General features: G+C 46.5%; 1 protein-coding gene across 1 annotated transcript in view; it reads right to left on the bottom strand.

Annotated features, from left to right (window-relative positions):
* The window catches only part of crb (cell polarity complex component crumbs), a 223778-nt gene that overhangs the window by 104697 nt on the left and 101972 nt on the right, over positions 1-17109 (bottom strand). The window contains exons 3-5 of the mRNA XM_050166508.2: positions 14972-15257; positions 12944-13072; positions 481-717 (exon numbers count right to left, since the gene is read on the bottom strand). Of these exons, the coding sequence (XP_050022465.1) occupies positions 481-717; positions 12944-13072; positions 14972-15257 (652 nt within the window). The remainder of the gene's footprint in view (positions 1-480; positions 718-12943; positions 13073-14971; positions 15258-17109) is intronic.

The raw sequence follows: 17109 nt of genomic DNA, 5'->3' as shown, positions 1-17109 counted from the left end.
CAACCTGCGCCCCTTCCCTTGCTGCTGTATAACTGTGGCACCATATGCCTAGTATGTGCCATGGCATGTGTGAGGAAGCCAAACATTAGAAGGCGAGAGTCGTGCGGGAAAGGTGAATGTCAGGGGACACGCCACAGTCAAGTATCCTCGCAATATCCAACATTTTATAGTACCCCCCAGTGGAACTATGAGCACCTGCAAAGAAAACGTACCCTCAATACCATATCTATATCTTCCCGAAGTTCTTGCACAGGAACATCAAAGGGCAAAAGGTTGTTTTATAGCCATGACTGCTATGGCAAAGTATTTAAAGCCATCTTCACTTCTGAAATACGCATTCATGCTTTATTTTTTGCCACTACATCAAGGCTTCCCTTTCTTTCTAGGTATTAAACAAGTAGCGGGCAATCTTTTACCAATTTTCTTATGGCCCTATTCATAATATGCAAGTGTAACGAGAACCAGCAGTGACAAACTCACCTGGCGGGCACTGGCAGAAGGTGCGACTCTGGACACTGCCAGTCACACAGCTGCCCCCATTCCGGCACATTTTGGATGGCTGATCACATTGGGCATCGGGGGCAGGCTCCTGACATGCGCTGCCACTCCACGGCCCCCGGCACAGGCATTGCGTGCTGTTACCCCGCCAATCCTCCACGCAGACACCGCCGTTAATGCAAGGCTTCTTCTTCCATGGGTCACGATCACACAGAGGTCCTGTGCATAGAAGATCAAACATGCAGAAGACAGACAGGTTGGCTTATTCGTTTTTGTGTACCTAAGGCGATTGCAAACTTCAAGGCAAGCTACAGCACAGCCTCAGTTTCAACCAACTGGGGTTGTTTGAACAAAAGCAGCGGTCGTCTAATTTGGCACCGCATCCCATTCATGCGCATAAGACACCTGATGAACCGTGGGCAATTTGGTAGTAGGCCGAATCGTAAACACAGCCGTGGAGGTTTAACGATTATAATAGATACTTCAATGCAGACTTCGAACATCCTTAAAGCATCTGGTACACAAAGTTAATGAAGGAGACGTACCCACATTGTGGACAGTTGGGGTACTTGACCATGTTTGTAAGGGAGCTCAATGACTTCAGTGCTTTCAAATACATGTCCTACTCCATGCACCATCACCTAATGTGCGCATATGGGGGACAGTACCGAAGTGATGGATACAAAATTTGCAAGTCAATTAAGTCATCAGTGTCGTCACTACGATATACCTTCATTGTTATATAGTGGCTGGCTACATTGCTTGAATACTAATCAAATTAACATTGACAGTTATCCTGAGATGGGTTCTGTCAGAACTTTTTTTATGTGCCCCTAAACATCAGCTCTAAGATATCTTAGTATTGCTCACCTGTGTGAATGCAGCCATCAAAGATAGAAACCAGATTAATGGGTGCGGTAGATTGGCATGCATCAGCATTGCCACAATATGTAAAGAAATTGCTCAAAGAATGGAACAATAAAACTTCACAATGCAATTAAATACTACTTCTTGCATCATTATCTACCCAGGAAAGTGCATTCTGGCATGTGTTTAAGTGTGTGGGAGAATACATTGAAACTAGCTCAAGAACAGCTACAGGCTCATTCACAGATGGCAGTGTGTTATGCAATGAGGAAGCTGATTAAAATTTCACTGTCACTTGCTTTGCATTCAATTTGTCTAGGTCATCAAAAGCCATCGAAAGTGGAAGATGAGAAACTAGTATTGGGCTTCCATAGGTGGTCCAGCCAATTTAGGATTTGAAGCAATTTTTGGTGCAGGAAAACTGTCATTCTGGAGCTGTTTGGGAGCAGCTACGTCAGCATTTTGAAGCAGTTTCGGGGCAGAAAAATTTGTCTTTTTGAAACACTTTCAGTGTAGTAATCTGCAGCCATTTGGAAACGCTTGTTACCACAGTGCAATCAGTGTGTGCTACTCAACAGTGAAGCAAGACGCAAAGCCAACAGAGACATAAAATTACAAACGGGCTAGAACAATTTGCACCATCAGGCAAAAAGACAGAAAGTGATGGCAAATGTTTTATGTGCATTCCAAATAACCGATGTGCTTTGACCACACTAGACAAAATGTGTATTACGCCCAATAACGATGCTAGAAGCTCGACGAGAGACTATGTGTCTATTACCGGCACCAAGATGACATGGCTCTGTACGGTGTGTTAGTACAGAGGCATGTACTAATGTATTAGGCATGTGCAGAGTGATGGCAGAGCAGATCAACATTCGTACCATACCGTACACTCACTTTCGCTGTGAGGCAGGTAGTCGGCTTCCTGCGTGTCGTGTGGCCATGAATAGATATAAGTCGATTCGGCATAAAACCGTAACTTTTGTCACCGATACCCGACAGACCTTTCGAAGCACTAGCGATTAGGCCTAATGGCCAATGCAGTGTGCCATGGCGAAAACTGGCTGTTGGCAGATCTGACCGGCAAGGTTTCCACAAGCCATAGCGAGAAGCTTGCCGCTAATATGTTCGTATGAGTGGATAACCGGCGATTGGTTCCAAGATCATGCATACATGTTTTCGACAACAGTTGAAGCTGGCAACTACTGCAACTGCGCATAGATTGACAGAAAGTTCCAAACTGCACATGCAAATGCGTGAATCTGCGTGCATGAACACGCGTATGCAATACAATCTGCATGCCTTCCAGTGGCTAATCGGTAATATCTTCGTACATAGGCGCTGCTTTCGTCGCCGTTCCCTATGCCGGCGTCGGGTATAGAAATTGTTTCAGTTGGAGTTGATGACCCGGACAACCCTTGTACCAAGACAGGCGTACGTGCCTCATAATCAGATTGCGGTTTCACCACGTAAAAACTCCAAAATTAAATTTTCTTTTTTCCTGAAACCAACCGAGCGCCCTGGTAAGGCTGCGTGCAATTCATCGACTTCGGCCGAGTATATCACCAAATATAATCGAGTCGAGAACTGAATTATCTTAATGTTCATAAATCGATTCGTATAACTGAGTACAGTCAACGTCCGATTTTCGGACTCTCTATAGGCTGCAAAACATCCGAATCCATGCCTTTTACTGCGCCCAAGGGTTCAAATCGCCACAGGCAGGTCCGAAATAGATCTCAAGGCCTGCCAGTATACTTATTAGGCGTATCGGTGCTCGTACTGTGAAAGGAGACGGCGCGTGCACGCGTGTATGATTAAGGAATACATACTGTGTCCCGTGACAATTGCCCCTTCCCACTCTTGATATGCTTCACCGCAATGATACTTCCCGTATGCTTCACCGCTTAACGCTGCTGTGTTGAGAAGCTGACTTTCGAGAACCGGCATAATTCAACTCGTCGTGCTTTCCGAGCTTCCAAGCCACTGGCGAGGATTACAAAGGCGTATTCGGCACCATTGCTAACAGTAGCAAATTGTTAACAGCGGCAAAAACACGGGGCCGAACAGCAAGAAGCTTGGAAGCGAATGTCGAAGTAGCTAAGCCTAGCGTCACCGCGGTGTGACTACGGCTGCCAGCGGATCTGCGTGCGAGAGCGCCTACTCGAGGACGCGCGATAATCAAAACGGCGGTGGTGGTGGTGGCTTCGATTAATGCCGTTTCGGACCTGCGGTCATGGCAGAAAAAAAAAAAAAAAAGAAACGGGAATTCAGACGGCGAAGGTTTTTTGCGCCCGAAATGTCAGATGTTCTTATACATTGACTCTATGAGGTGCCGCGATAGTAACAGAAGTCACTAACTTATCATTAACAGAAGTAATCGGTGACGCGCGCCTGCACACACGCCTGCACACAAATTTCCACCACGATTTTTTTTCTCGCGCGCGGCGTTGAGGCGTCTTTTCTAAGCTCTTCCTCCATGGCGGGGTCAGGGGAATGCTGGTCGGAGGCGCCGCCGGGTGATTTGGCGCGCTGCTGAGAGCACTGTCGGAGCGCAGTATGTTCGAATTAACCGTCGCAAATTCTTGCGCGTTCGAATTACCGGGCGTTTTCGCCCATTGGAATGCACATAACTTTGACGGGACCACAGCGTCAGTTAGAATTAAGCGTGTTCGCATTAACGAGATTCGACTATATTAAATACTTCGATATCAAGTGAAAGTACCATGGTATGGTTATGAGGCATGCCATAGCGGGAGAATCAGGATTAATTTTGACCACTTGGGGTTCTTTAACATGCACCAAATGCATGGTACATGTGTGTTATTGCATTGCACCCTCCATCTAAATATGGCCACCATGGCCGGGATTCAATCCCGCACCCTGAGGCTTAGCAGCGCAATGCCAAGGCCACTATGCCACCACGGCGGGTAATATTTAAAATGGGTAACTTGTATATCGCGTTTTGATACTAGTGGAGGACGAATATTAGAATATTCACATAGTATCTTTCGAAAACAATGTTCTGCTGTTTGACACACTACTAATGAGGCATATTTTAAATATATAAAATGCAAAAGTAAGCACAGTGGTGGAACAGCCATTTGGCCTTTCGGCACAAATCTTGAAGTGAAAATGCGCATTTGTAACTGAAATACCTGGAGTAATAGAAAAATATAACAGAGCTCGTTCTATGCGTACCAATCCGGCATTTAAGATAAAAATTACCAGGATACTTTCACTAAGTTTTAACAGAATGCCTTTACCTGTGCGCACATTGCGATATAAGGCCACTTCTACCATTTCAACTTGCAAGAGGTTTTTGCACATTTGCCATGCTTCAAGTGAGCAAAAGAAAAAAAGAAGATGGTGGAACTAAAACACATATGAAACGTCACGCCCTACAGTATGCGCACTACAAAACCAGACCAGAGGTTTCTTTAGTTCCAGTATGAAAAGTCTCTCCTGCATAGCTATACGTTGGGTCATGCAAAAGTTGTTTAAATTACAACCACAGGACCAATGGACCTGCTCTTCCGATTATGCAGGGTTGTAAGGAAGGTCCCCACTAATGACAAATTATAAGCCAGTGGCTGCTAACCTCTCTGTCTTCCTCTTTCTTTGTCCTTCTCCTAGCCAGAAGTTGAGCATGCATATTACAATGTACTATCTTGAGCATGCATATTACAATGTACTATCTCTTAAGTGGCACCGTCAACAACTATGCCAAAGAATGTGTGACTAAACATTATCCGAAGCTGCTTATTGATCTGACAACCTCCTTGAGTGAGCTCCGCGCCACAACAGTATACAGAATACAGAACTGCACCACAAGTGGCACAAACAAGACGGCACAGTGACAGAACAATGGAACCTCCACTAGAGAGAAATGCAACGAAAGAGCAAATATGAAAGAGTCGCAAAAACAGGAAATGGAGGACCGAAGGAGTTGGCTATAACCGTGGTTATGTTCGCTCAGTTCACTTCCATGATTATGGCAATTATAGTGCACTTTAGGTTCTGGTTCGGTTTTACTAGCGATGCAGCCCTTAGGCTTCATTTGGCGCAGGTGTAGTGAAATTTTCTGCTAAGTCTATGCTCGTTACAACGGATTCGCGTACAACCAATTTCGGATATGCCGGAACAACTTAGCTTGTTCTGCCTATTTTATTAATGCAATGAAGTTCGCTTTTAACAGACCTACAACGGACTATCGGCTACAGCAAACGAAATTAGCGGCATTTTTTTTTTTAATCGGGTGTATAAAATGCACTTTTTCTGTGTCGACACGGGCTGACAAGTGACTTGCGACGGTCAGGCGACAATCGCGCGCGCAAGGAAGGCAGGGCGGAAACGCGCCGTTTTCTTTAGCGCGCGAGGAAAGGGGGGGGGGGGGGGGGTTCTACTCCGGCGGCTGCTGCTTACAGCGAGGCCACCGTATTTATTTATTTATTTATTTTAAAGTACCTTACAGGCCCCAAGGGGAGCATTGAGTAAGGGGGGCGCCATTGAACAAATGACAAGAGAAAACAGATCTATGAGCACTAAAAGATGTGAGAGCTATAAATGTTTGTAATGATCACATGCTTCCAAAACAGTGTAAAAAAAAAATGCTAAATCAATACAAAGAGTTATCTGGAAAGGAATGAAAAGTACAATTCACCCTAACATAAAAAGCGCTGTAACACTCGCGCAAAATAACATACATAGCGCGAGTACACAAAGCAAACAAAATTGAAACAACAATAACAAGAAGAAAAAAAGTGACGTATTATGTGACATGACATATGTACAGATGAATATATTTGTTATGATGACTGTAGGTTTAGTAGTTGTCTGAATTTATCATTGCTCATTTGAGCGACAGTGCTATTAGGAAGCGAATTCCATAACCGAATCGCTCGTGGTAAAGCCGAGAAGTTAAATGCGTTAGTGTTGCCATAAATGCGAGTGAGGCTTAAATCATTATAAAGTCGTCGTGATGTGCAAGACGCGCGTTCCAGTGGCAAGTTTGATGGCTTGATTTGGTAAACATATCGATGGAGCAAGGACAGGAGTGCTATGTCATGTCGGCTACTCAGTGATTGAAGGGAAAGGTCGAGTTTTATTTGGGTAATGCTTGACTGGTAGCTGTAATTTCGAGAAATAAATCGACTAGCTCGGTTTTGGATGGCTTCTAACATGCGGATTAAGTATTCATGGTAGGGAGACCATATAGGGGACGCGAACTCAAGCTGAGGGCGTACAAATGATATGAATGCCAATTTACGAATGTTAGACGGGCAATTACGCAAGTTGCGACGAATATACCCAAGAGATTTAGAAGCGTTTGCGCATATGTTTGAAATGTGAAAGGACCAGGAAAGGCTCGGTGTAAGATTTACGCCTAGGTATTTATATGCTGATGCCCGAGATACTATATTTGAGTTTATATAATAGGAAAACCTATGAGTTGATGTTTTTCGCGTGAATGTCATTAGTTGGCATTTAGATGAGTTAAGTTTCATTTGCCAGTCTTCACACCATTTGGTAACGAGATGAAGGTCCTCTTGAAGAATGCGATGGTCATCAAGGCTGCGAATTGGTCGATATAATATACAATCGTCGGCGAAAACACGCATGCAGGATGAGATGTTATTGGGCAGATCATTGATGTAAATAAGAAAAAGCATGGGTCCTAGTACGCTACCCTGCGGTACACCGGAACTGACATATGCAAGGGGTGACGTAAAATTATTAACGACTGTAAATTGCTGACGATTTGTTAGGAAGTTACGAATCCAGGAGAGCGTTAAGCAGTCTAATTTGAGAACGGATAACTTGGAAATTAAATGGCAGTGAGCCACACGGTCGAAGGCTTTGGAGAAGTCGAGAAAAAAGCAATCTGTTTGAAGATTATGGTCCATGTTAAAATGCAAGTCTGTAGTGAATTCTAGTAACTGCGTCTCACATGACAAACCTTTCCTAAACCCATGTTGGTTAATAAAGAAAAAATTATTTGATTCCAGATGATGATATATGTGAGATGCAATGATATGTTCAAGCATTTTGCAGCAAATACTTGTCAATGATATTGGCCAATAGTTTTCTGGGGAATTCTTGCTACCACTTTTGTGGACTGGTATCACTTTTGCTATTTTCCAGTCTAAGGGAAGCTGGCCTGATGATAACGACTGGCGGAAAATATTGCATAAAAATTTGCTAGATAGCGTGACTGTATTCTTTAAAATTTTTGAGTTAATATTATCGACACCCGAAGAAGTAGTCAACTTAAGGTTATTTATGAGACCTGCGATACCATCCTCTGTTACATCTATGGATTGCATGTACTGGTAGTCTTGATCAGTGACTTCCGGCAGATTAGAGTGGTCTTCTACTGTGAATATGGATGAAAAAAAATTCATTAAAGACGACTGGGCATTCCTTGTCACTGATTGGAGCTTGATTCCCATCACTTAGTGAAATGCGATGCGAGCCACTATTGGGTGAAATCACCCGCCAGAATTTTTGGGGGTTGTTTTTAAGTAGTGAAGGTAGATCTTGAGAGTAGTATTTTTCTTTAGCCTATCTTCAAGGCGATCTGCGAAGTCGGCAAAGTGCGCGCCCGCCGTATCTTGAAAGCGATCTGCGATGTGAACAAAGAGCGCACCCGCGCGGGCTTCGGCATCAAAGCGATCTGCGATGCGGACGAAGTGCGTCCAGTGCCGGTAGCTTCGTATGCGCTGTGCTTTCGACGTTTAGTTCGCGTTGAAGCGAGAGACAGCACGAAGGTCAATTCGCTCGCTGCTGCTGCTGCGCTTATCTTGCTTAATTTGCTATCGCAATCAATGCTTCACCTTCCGAACGAAATTGCAATTTTTTTTTTTTTTTTTTTTTACTTTGGACGTTCGTCACTCACTTTTCAATAAAGTTTTTAGACATCGCGACGAAAGCTTCGGAAGTGAGGCGTTTCGGATATTACGGACTTCGGATAAAACAGTCGATTTAGCGCAGTTATGAGCAACAGCACGTGCGGTGCAGATCGCGCCGAGAGCAATGCATCGAAGTGGCTCACGGCTTCCGAGATTTACGTGCGTTGCGTTGCGCGGCCCCATAAATTTTGAACGCCATAGCTGACCGCGCTTATTGCCCGCAGTGGGCGCCTACAAATGAAAAACAAAAGTGTAAAAAGACATGGATATTCCTCCTGAGCAGAAAAAAAAGAAAGAAAACCACAGTTTCGACAAAGACGGAGCATTGATGGCGATAGCAAAGAGGCAATTACAAGAAGTAAGGTTCGTAGCTTTACCGGTGTGACCACGAACACGCAAGTCACAACGGGAGCAAGCGCTTCGCATCGCGTCTCGGACACTTGAGATTATGCGACCGCCAACACTAGATGCGCGGGAACAACAAAATGCGCGTGAAGGCACCTACCATTTCGGCTCACCCTTTGCATTTTCCGCGGAGAGATGACCTCCGAAGAGGCCCGCGATCGGACGCGGGCAAGGAAGAGACGCCCGCTCCTGCCCACCCCTCCCCGAGCGTGCTTGAACACGTTAATGCGCGTTCACTCTCTCCACATCCATCTTGCGCAGGAGTCGTCTGCTATCGTGTTTCTATTGTCGCTGCGAGGTTCCGCATGCCCCACGGCCTCCGCAAGTTGTTTACCAACGCGACAAACGGCGCAGCGGTGTTTCCTACCTACCACATTCCGGCGCGCATGCTTTGATGTCGGTTTTGCCGCTCAAACTTCACACGCAGAAGGACGCTTGAAGTAACTCTTGCCCCGCCGACATTTTTATTGTTTTTTCTTAGATTTACTAGCCATACAGGCTCCAAGTACACGCTTGAATTGGCCAAAAACTTTGTTACATCGAAACAGGGTCGCAAAATTACTTCGTTAAAATCGCGAAATATAATACACGTTTTTCAATGCAACTAAGATCAGCAAATCGAATTAGTTCGTTACATTGAGAATTTCTTTTAATCGAGGTTTTTGTTATATCAAGGTTTGACTATCTGTGCATCAAACTTCTACAGCTCACACCTTCATTAACCAACCTGCACTACAGGCTCATGAAAGCATGCCTCACCTCGAAGGTAAAAGAAGAAAGTTCTGTAAGTGCACTGCATCAATATCATGGTTCACCAACTAACCCATCAGTATCTTTTAAGAAAGTTCTAGCTATCTACATACCACTATACAACCATCATGAATTACACAAAATGGCATGAACAGAAGACATAATGTAAACAAATTAGGACCACAGTGCAAGGGCATCTGAGTGTGGCAAGCCAAAGCAGATGACAGGCAGCATGCAATGAAGTGGCAGCACCACTGCCATTCACTTGAATCAAATACTATCTAGGAGCAATAAGTTATTTTCAATACAAACAGGCACCAATGTTCAACGAGGAATTGAATTCTGGGGTTTTACGTGCCAAAACCATAATCTGATTCTGAGGCACGTCATAGTGGCAGACTCCAGATTAATTTTGACCACCAGGGGATCTTTAACGTGTCCCCAATACACGGGACACAGGCATTTTTGCATTTCACCTCCACCAAAATGCAGCCACCACAGCTGGCATTTGGTCCCGTGACCTCATGCTTCAACAAGGGCATTAAAAAATACCATGGAAATGAGAGAAGTTATAGATGACACCTAAACCTGCACAAAACATTTGAACACATTCTCTGACAATGCAGTAGCACTGGCACAATGCATGGCATGGAGTGCAAGGAAAATGTTAACAGTCACGCAAACATATTGGCATAAAATATTTGCTAAATACAAGTTTCATAAAAATTATTGCCTATCCCATATCCAAATGTGCATGCCTACTTGAAGTGCATCTTCTTACATCATTAGCATACAGTGATCAACCTAATAGGTGCCATACAAGTTAATTACAAATCATTGCAACAAAATTCTTAATCATTTCCTGCCTAGTGGAACGATTCCTTCGTCGAACCTTTTTTTGTTCCTGTTCAGAAACAAGTTAATCATTGCCTCACACTTCCCTTGTCAATAATGCTTTCTCCTCTGACCTGCACTACAAGTTTCACGAACTGTGGGTTTTGCAACAAGCAAAAAAAAAAAATGGAGAACCCATATCTTGGTCTCCAGGCTCCCCAGTATATGAGTGTGCCAGAATTCTTTCTGTGATGCTTGAGATTATTTATAGAACACTTTTCGTAGCTGACTCCATAACAAAATTATGTCACACTTTCAGCTAATGACGTTTAGGAGGGGTTCTGTCTATCTTTCTTGTCTTGCGCCTTTCATTCTAGCCCAATAGCACCAACCTAAATATAGTCCCAGGTTAGAACGGATGTAATTTACTAAAAAAGCTGCCACATCAGAAGGCAGTAGGGAGGAAACACTGGCTTGAGCAAATAGTATCATTTAAAAGTTCGGTCATATCGCCGTTGCTCTTTAACCTCGTCATGATCGGGGTAGCGAGGGCAGTAGCGGGGACCAGCGTCCGGCATACTATCTACGCCGACGACATTACCCTGTGGGCGGTCGGTGGCACCGACGCCAGCATCGAGCAACAGCTGCAAGCGGCGGTTACCGCCATCGAGCAGCACCTTGATGGCACAGGCCTAATGTGCTCGCCCGCCAAATCCGAGCTGTTCGTCCTCACACCGCTTCGACCGGGACGGAAGCGCGCTCCTCTTCGGGAGTGTGATCACATCAAAATTGTGACTGCATCGGGGCAACGCATCCCAGAAGTTCCCAAGATCAGGGTCCTGGGCCTGCTGCTCAACAAGAGCGGCCGCAACGACGAGACCGTCAACAAGCTTACCACCAAGGCAATGGACGCCATCCGGCTCATACATCGAGTCTCTACACGACGGGCGGGCATGCGTGAAGACAGTCTCGTGCGCCTTGTCCAGTCGTTCGTGATCAGTCACATTGCCTACGTTGCGGCCTACCTTAATTGGCACGTCACTGACAGGACCAAGATCAACACGCTGATCAGACGGGCTTACAAGACGGCGCTGGGTTTAATGGAGACCACGAGTACGGCTCGGCTCTTGCAGCTCGGCGTCCATAACACCCTAGAAGAAATAGCCGAGGCGCAGCTCACCGCGCAATTCGAGCGCCTCTCTACCACCAAGACGGGGCGCAGTATACTGACGTCCCTGGGTTACAACCCCCAAGCTCCCAGCCGGCAACCGTGCGAGATCACAGATGAGGCGCGGGCCCACATTTACGTGGACCCCATCCCGAAGAACATGCACCCAGAATACAACCAAGAACGGCGGCAGGCGCGGGCCAAGGCCCTCACCGAACAACACGCCCAAGACCCGCACGCCCGGTATGTGGACGCCGCGGAATACAAGCGGGAAGGCTTCGCAGCAGTGGTCGTTGCGGCGGCTAACGGCACCAAGACAACGGCAGCGAGCGTGCGGTGCACGAACGCCACAGACGCCGAGGAGGTTGCCATCGCTCTGGCGATCACCGAGGCCGAGTGTCGCACCGTGCTCAGCGACTCGAGGAATGCCGTGCGCAATTTTGCCAAGGGGCGAATATGCGCGCCGGCGGCCGCCATCATCGGCAAGCTCCAATTTCAAGACCGCGGCAGCACCGTCCGTATCAAGTGGTTCCCGGTGCACGCCGGCGAGTGTGCATCCTCACCGAACCACAACGAGACGGCCCATTCGGCGGCGCGAGCGCTTACCTTCCGCGCCCCCGAGAGTGACCGTTCCGTGTGGTGGTTCGAAACCAAGGACAGATTGACTAGTTATGCCGAAGTAACCAAGTGTTACCGCTTAGCTCGACGGACAATGCCGCCTCCCCACCCGGCACTCAGTCGGGAGGAGGCCGTAATCCTAAGACAAATACAGACCGCGTCACTCCTCGCCCCCGCAATGCTGCACGTGCTTCACCCAGAGCTCTATCCGAGTGGGCTGTGTGGTGTTTGTGCAGCGGGTCCGGCGGACCAATGGCACATCATGTGGGACTGTGCCAGGTTCCCGACGGCAGCTACCTCCAGGACTTACCCGCCAGAACTTCAAAGTGCACTGCAGTCTACAGACAAGTACTCACAACTATGGGCCGTCCAGCAGGCCCGGGGTGCGCTCGAAAAGCACAAGCCTCGTGACCCACTACAAACGGGCCCAACGGGGCTAGTGCAGAGTAGAGTATAACCCCGGGTCGACGCTTGGCCAGCGTCACGACTCGTTAAATCGTCGTTTGCCGGCACTTTATTAAAGTTATTCCTATCCTATCCTAACCAATAGGAAGTGCCAATGGCACAGCGCATGGTAATGTTATCACTTTCTGTAAGTGCATAAAAGTATGTGTCCCTATGAATTTTCCATGCTGCCGCCCTTGGATCGAAATCCACACTGAAGCTAAGAGAAAGATGACCCAGTGATGAGGGTTTCCATGGATTTCTAGAATCCACACCAGGAAAGGTGTTGTTACCTTTCTCGTTTTCCTAAGAAATCTAGGAGTACAATGCTGAAGCAGAATTTTCAAAGCCTGGCAACACTATACCTTTGCCACCACAAGTGGAGTGCAACAACAGTGCACTTTCTTAACACAAGCACGAGCAGGGCTTCGAGTGAATGGCTTACCCTCATCTTTTTCACAGTGCTCGCCACTGTACCTGGCTGTGCACAGGCACTTGGGCACTCCACCCTGTAGTGTGCACAAGCCACCGTGTTGGCAGTAGTAGTCAAAGCATGGGTCCACCCGGTAGTCCTCTGTAAGAATAGAGACGTGAACAGAAGCCAAATCAAAGTCAGGCGACACAAAATTGGAAGCAGAGCTTGTCAGTGCACTAAAATTAAATATGCACCATGTCACATTCACATTTGCTTTCACTGCATCTGTACATTCATAACAGCGAGTCGGCCTAGTTGGAACAGATTCATCTTAAAACTTTTTTGTGCGCAAACAAACAGGGACAAAGAATAGGGGCAACACAAGGACGAGGACACAAGGACGAGCGCTTAAGCGCTCGTCCTTGTGTTGCCCCTATTCTTTGTCCGTTTGTTTGCGCACAAAAAGTTTTAAGATGAACCTGTACATTCGTTGTTTTTTTGTACACACCACCAACAAGCCAGCTTTCTGAGCTATCGATGAAGCCTTCACTGAAGGCTGTCATGAATTTGCAGCATACCAAATGAAGTTAGCCTGTGGGTAACAAAATTTGATTTAGGTGCAAGCATAGGGCATCACATATTTGTGCCAAATTGAGCTAGTATTTGGCTTTGACATGTGCTACCATCTATGACAACCTATTGACTGCTCAGAAACTGTTACTAGCCACACAGTGGATGACATGGGCGCCATGTGAATGTGCTGACTACATGAGCATTTAATAAGGAACAAAGTACATTGCGTGTTTATTTTATTTGTACATGCTGAAGATGCTGTCACTTTGCTACATATGACCATATGACAGGAAGGTGCCTAGACGCAATCTGGGTCCAGTAAGATGCATTTACATTTTCATTATTGCTGGTTTTGCGGCAAGCCACGGTATTGCGAAAACATAAAGCACGATGTTGAACTTGTCATTTGCATAGCTTCTAAAATTAGCAAAGCAAACAAAGGCACAGAGAAGAGGAGAACCAAATGTAATAGTTATGAAATTGGAAATGCCTTCATTTAGTAAAAAAGCCACACAACGAAAGCTTCATGTGCATGCACAAGAGCCAGCAATAAATTAACCTACCACAAGCATAAACATGCAGTAAAAAAAAGATAAATATCCTCAGGCAGTGCCACTATAGAAGATACTTAAAACCCCATAGCTAAATACTTGGTTACATTGATGCACACTAATATGAATGGGACACTGACACAATCTTCACCTTTTTTTTTCTTTGTAAAGAGAACTTCTATCAACTCATAGGTCATAATGCCACACCTATTTCCAAGAATTATTGGGAAAGCAGGCACTTTTTGTGAATGAGCACTTTTCTCATTCTTCCTTTCACTCTATTTCTTTTTCTTTAGAAAAGCGTTCTTTAATTTATTTATAAGACGAGATAAGTGCTCACACAATCTCCCTATCTAAATAAAGATTAATTCACCTATATTCCTCTAATATTTTTAAGGGACAACTCAATGAACCTCTTCCAAACTGCATGCATCCGCCACACTGAGCTGCCAAAGCAATTCCTGTACATGAATTAAAAGCTTGCCACTCTTTCACCCGCAACAACCGCCATTTGAGGTACTGGCCAGCACTTTGTGAACATAGATGCAATGAATATGGCGATAGCCAGGCACCATCAGGCCAAAGTTCACATGTTCACATGTTCACTGCAACATAGGTCACAGGTGGGTCATGGCGGTGATTTTTCCTGTGTGGTTGTGGAGAGCTTTGCTGTAGTGTGCATGCAACATCTTAGCTAGAAATCAACGAATCGAAAAAATTTGTGCTGCTTTCAATTGCTTCCAAGAGGCACCATTTCTGTGGAACTTGAGAAACTGCACAACTCACCGGTGTCCCGACGCATAGGAATACGTACCTCACAAAGTGCTGGTGCAGTGAATGTGTTAAAAAAATCAACCAATTCACAGGCCTTCTACAATAAACAGGAACATGCAGTAGACACCAGGATCCTGGATCCAGAGTGCACATTACTTACTACAATGCCGCACATCTGGGAGAGGGCAGGCATCCCATGTGGGGCTTCCCTCAGCATGTGCACTGGCCAAGGGGAGATTGGCGCCTCCAGAGATGCAGCCACGAAACCCCAAAGGTGCCACCACAGTTGACACAGCTGCTTGCGATGCAAGAGAGAGTAGGTAGGGCCTGATGGTGTCGCTGGCCACGAGCACAGGCTGCTGTTCACCCACATGCAGCCAAACCAGGCCATATGTGGGACGCAAGGAGACCCAGTAGAGCTGGTTGTCCGTCACATTGGCCCCCACCTGAGGGCCAGTCAGCAAAGGACAGACTGTTGAGCATCCAGCTAAGCACTGAAGAATAAGTAATGCAGATTTCGACTGCAGCAACATTTTTCAGCAGGTAATCACGAAAACATGGCGCGCAAACAGTATCACAGCAATGGCATGTGAAACTGAACGTCCAGGGTCCACTGTAGTTCTCGTACAATCAAAGCTCATTATAATACAGCTTCATCCGACATGAAAATACCTTCGTTATACCCGCTATTCGTCACAGTTGAACCTCTTTATAACGAATGTGGATTTAACGGGTTATCGTATATAACGAAGTCAATCTAAAATTTGTTTCGACATGCTTTAATTCAATGGAGTGTTCTCCTGCTACAACGAAATCGAAAATGCCGGGTCTGACACAGTATCCCATATAGCCCCCCCCATCACCAAAGCAAGTTTTATTGCGACAGCAATCATATGGACACTCCAGTCTAATTTGCGCCGCCGTCGGCATAAGGTTCCATATAAAGTCCCAAGTGCGATAAGATCGCGGCCGCACGTCGTATGCTGTAAGGCGAGGGAAAGCATGCGAGGGTGACCCGAGAAGGATGGCGGCTTGGTGCGCGCAAGGGAGGAAGGCGGGGAGAATGCGCGCCGACGTTTCGCGCGGGCGCAATGGGAGAAGTGGGGAGATGTCTGCGCGCTAGCAGGAGGGTAGAGCCAACGCCTTCTAGATAACACAAGGCCTGTGCACTTCGATTCAAGATGTCATGCTACCTTGCCCGGCTGCCACGAAATCTAAGGTGGATGCTCCCGTGTAAGCCGCCGTGATTTTGACGTCACCGCTTTCGTAACACCGGGCTTGATGGTGGAAAGTTAGGTCCAAGTAGCATGACCTCATAAAGCAGAGTGCACAGGCCTCCTAAGAGACGTTGGTAGAGCGCATCTTTTCTACTCCAGCCGCGGCTGAGCATGAGCGCGACCGCGCGCGTCCTATCTTGGAGGTAATCTGCGGCGGGTTCGAAGGCAAGTCGGGCCGAGATAGCTGATTGCTTCGTGTGCGTCGTGTTCCCGCATGCCTTTTTCGCGTTGAAGCGAGGTGCAGCACAAAGGAGAATTCGCTCGCCGCTGCTGCCGCTCTTCATCACGCCAGCATTCTGACAGCGATTGTGCGCGGTCATCGAGTTAGATGTGTTCGTGTTTTCCTGTGCGCGTGTGACACCGTGCGTGTTAATTTGGTTAGTAGACGAATGGTTACAGCAGTTTATGCTGCTCATAAAACTACTAACATTACGGCATATAGCTGTCCAATAAGTTGTCATCGCAATTCTGTGCGCGGCGGCCGCATTTTGATGGGGTGAAATGCAAAAACGCCCGTGTCTCGTGCATTGAAGGCACGTTAAAGACCTCCATGTGGTCAAAATTAATCCGGAGTCCCCCACTACGGATTACCTCATAATCATATCGTGGTTTTGGCATGTAAAACCTGCAGAATTCAATTTGCCATCGCAATCAATGCTTCCCTTCTCGGGGGAAGCTGCGACTTTTGTGCCTGCGAGTGCCTCAAATATATATTCTGATAGCAAAAATCAAATTATCTTTTAGACGCCCGAGTTTTCCGACTTCCCTGCGTCACCACCACCCATAGCACCAACGTATATAACGATATTAACCTACATTTCAGGCTCTGCAAGGTGTTTCGGGCATGCCGAAAACGCCGAAAACGTGGCGGCAATGAACAAAGTTGCCGCCACGTCGATATATAGGCACCAAACCACTACACTGGTGTCGACTCCTGACGAAGCGGCGCCGGTTATGCCTAGCGACTAAAGTGTGGCCGGCGGCGTCGCAGGAAGTTCGACATCAAATTTTTCGCACTCGT

The sequence above is a fragment of the Dermacentor andersoni genome, chromosome 1 (genome assembly GCF_023375885.2).
Source record: "Dermacentor andersoni chromosome 1, qqDerAnde1_hic_scaffold, whole genome shotgun sequence".
Lineage (NCBI taxonomy): Eukaryota > Metazoa > Arthropoda > Arachnida > Ixodida > Ixodidae > Dermacentor > Dermacentor andersoni.
The sequence above is the reverse complement of the archived record's forward strand: the minus strand, read 5'-3'. Positions and strand labels throughout refer to the sequence as shown.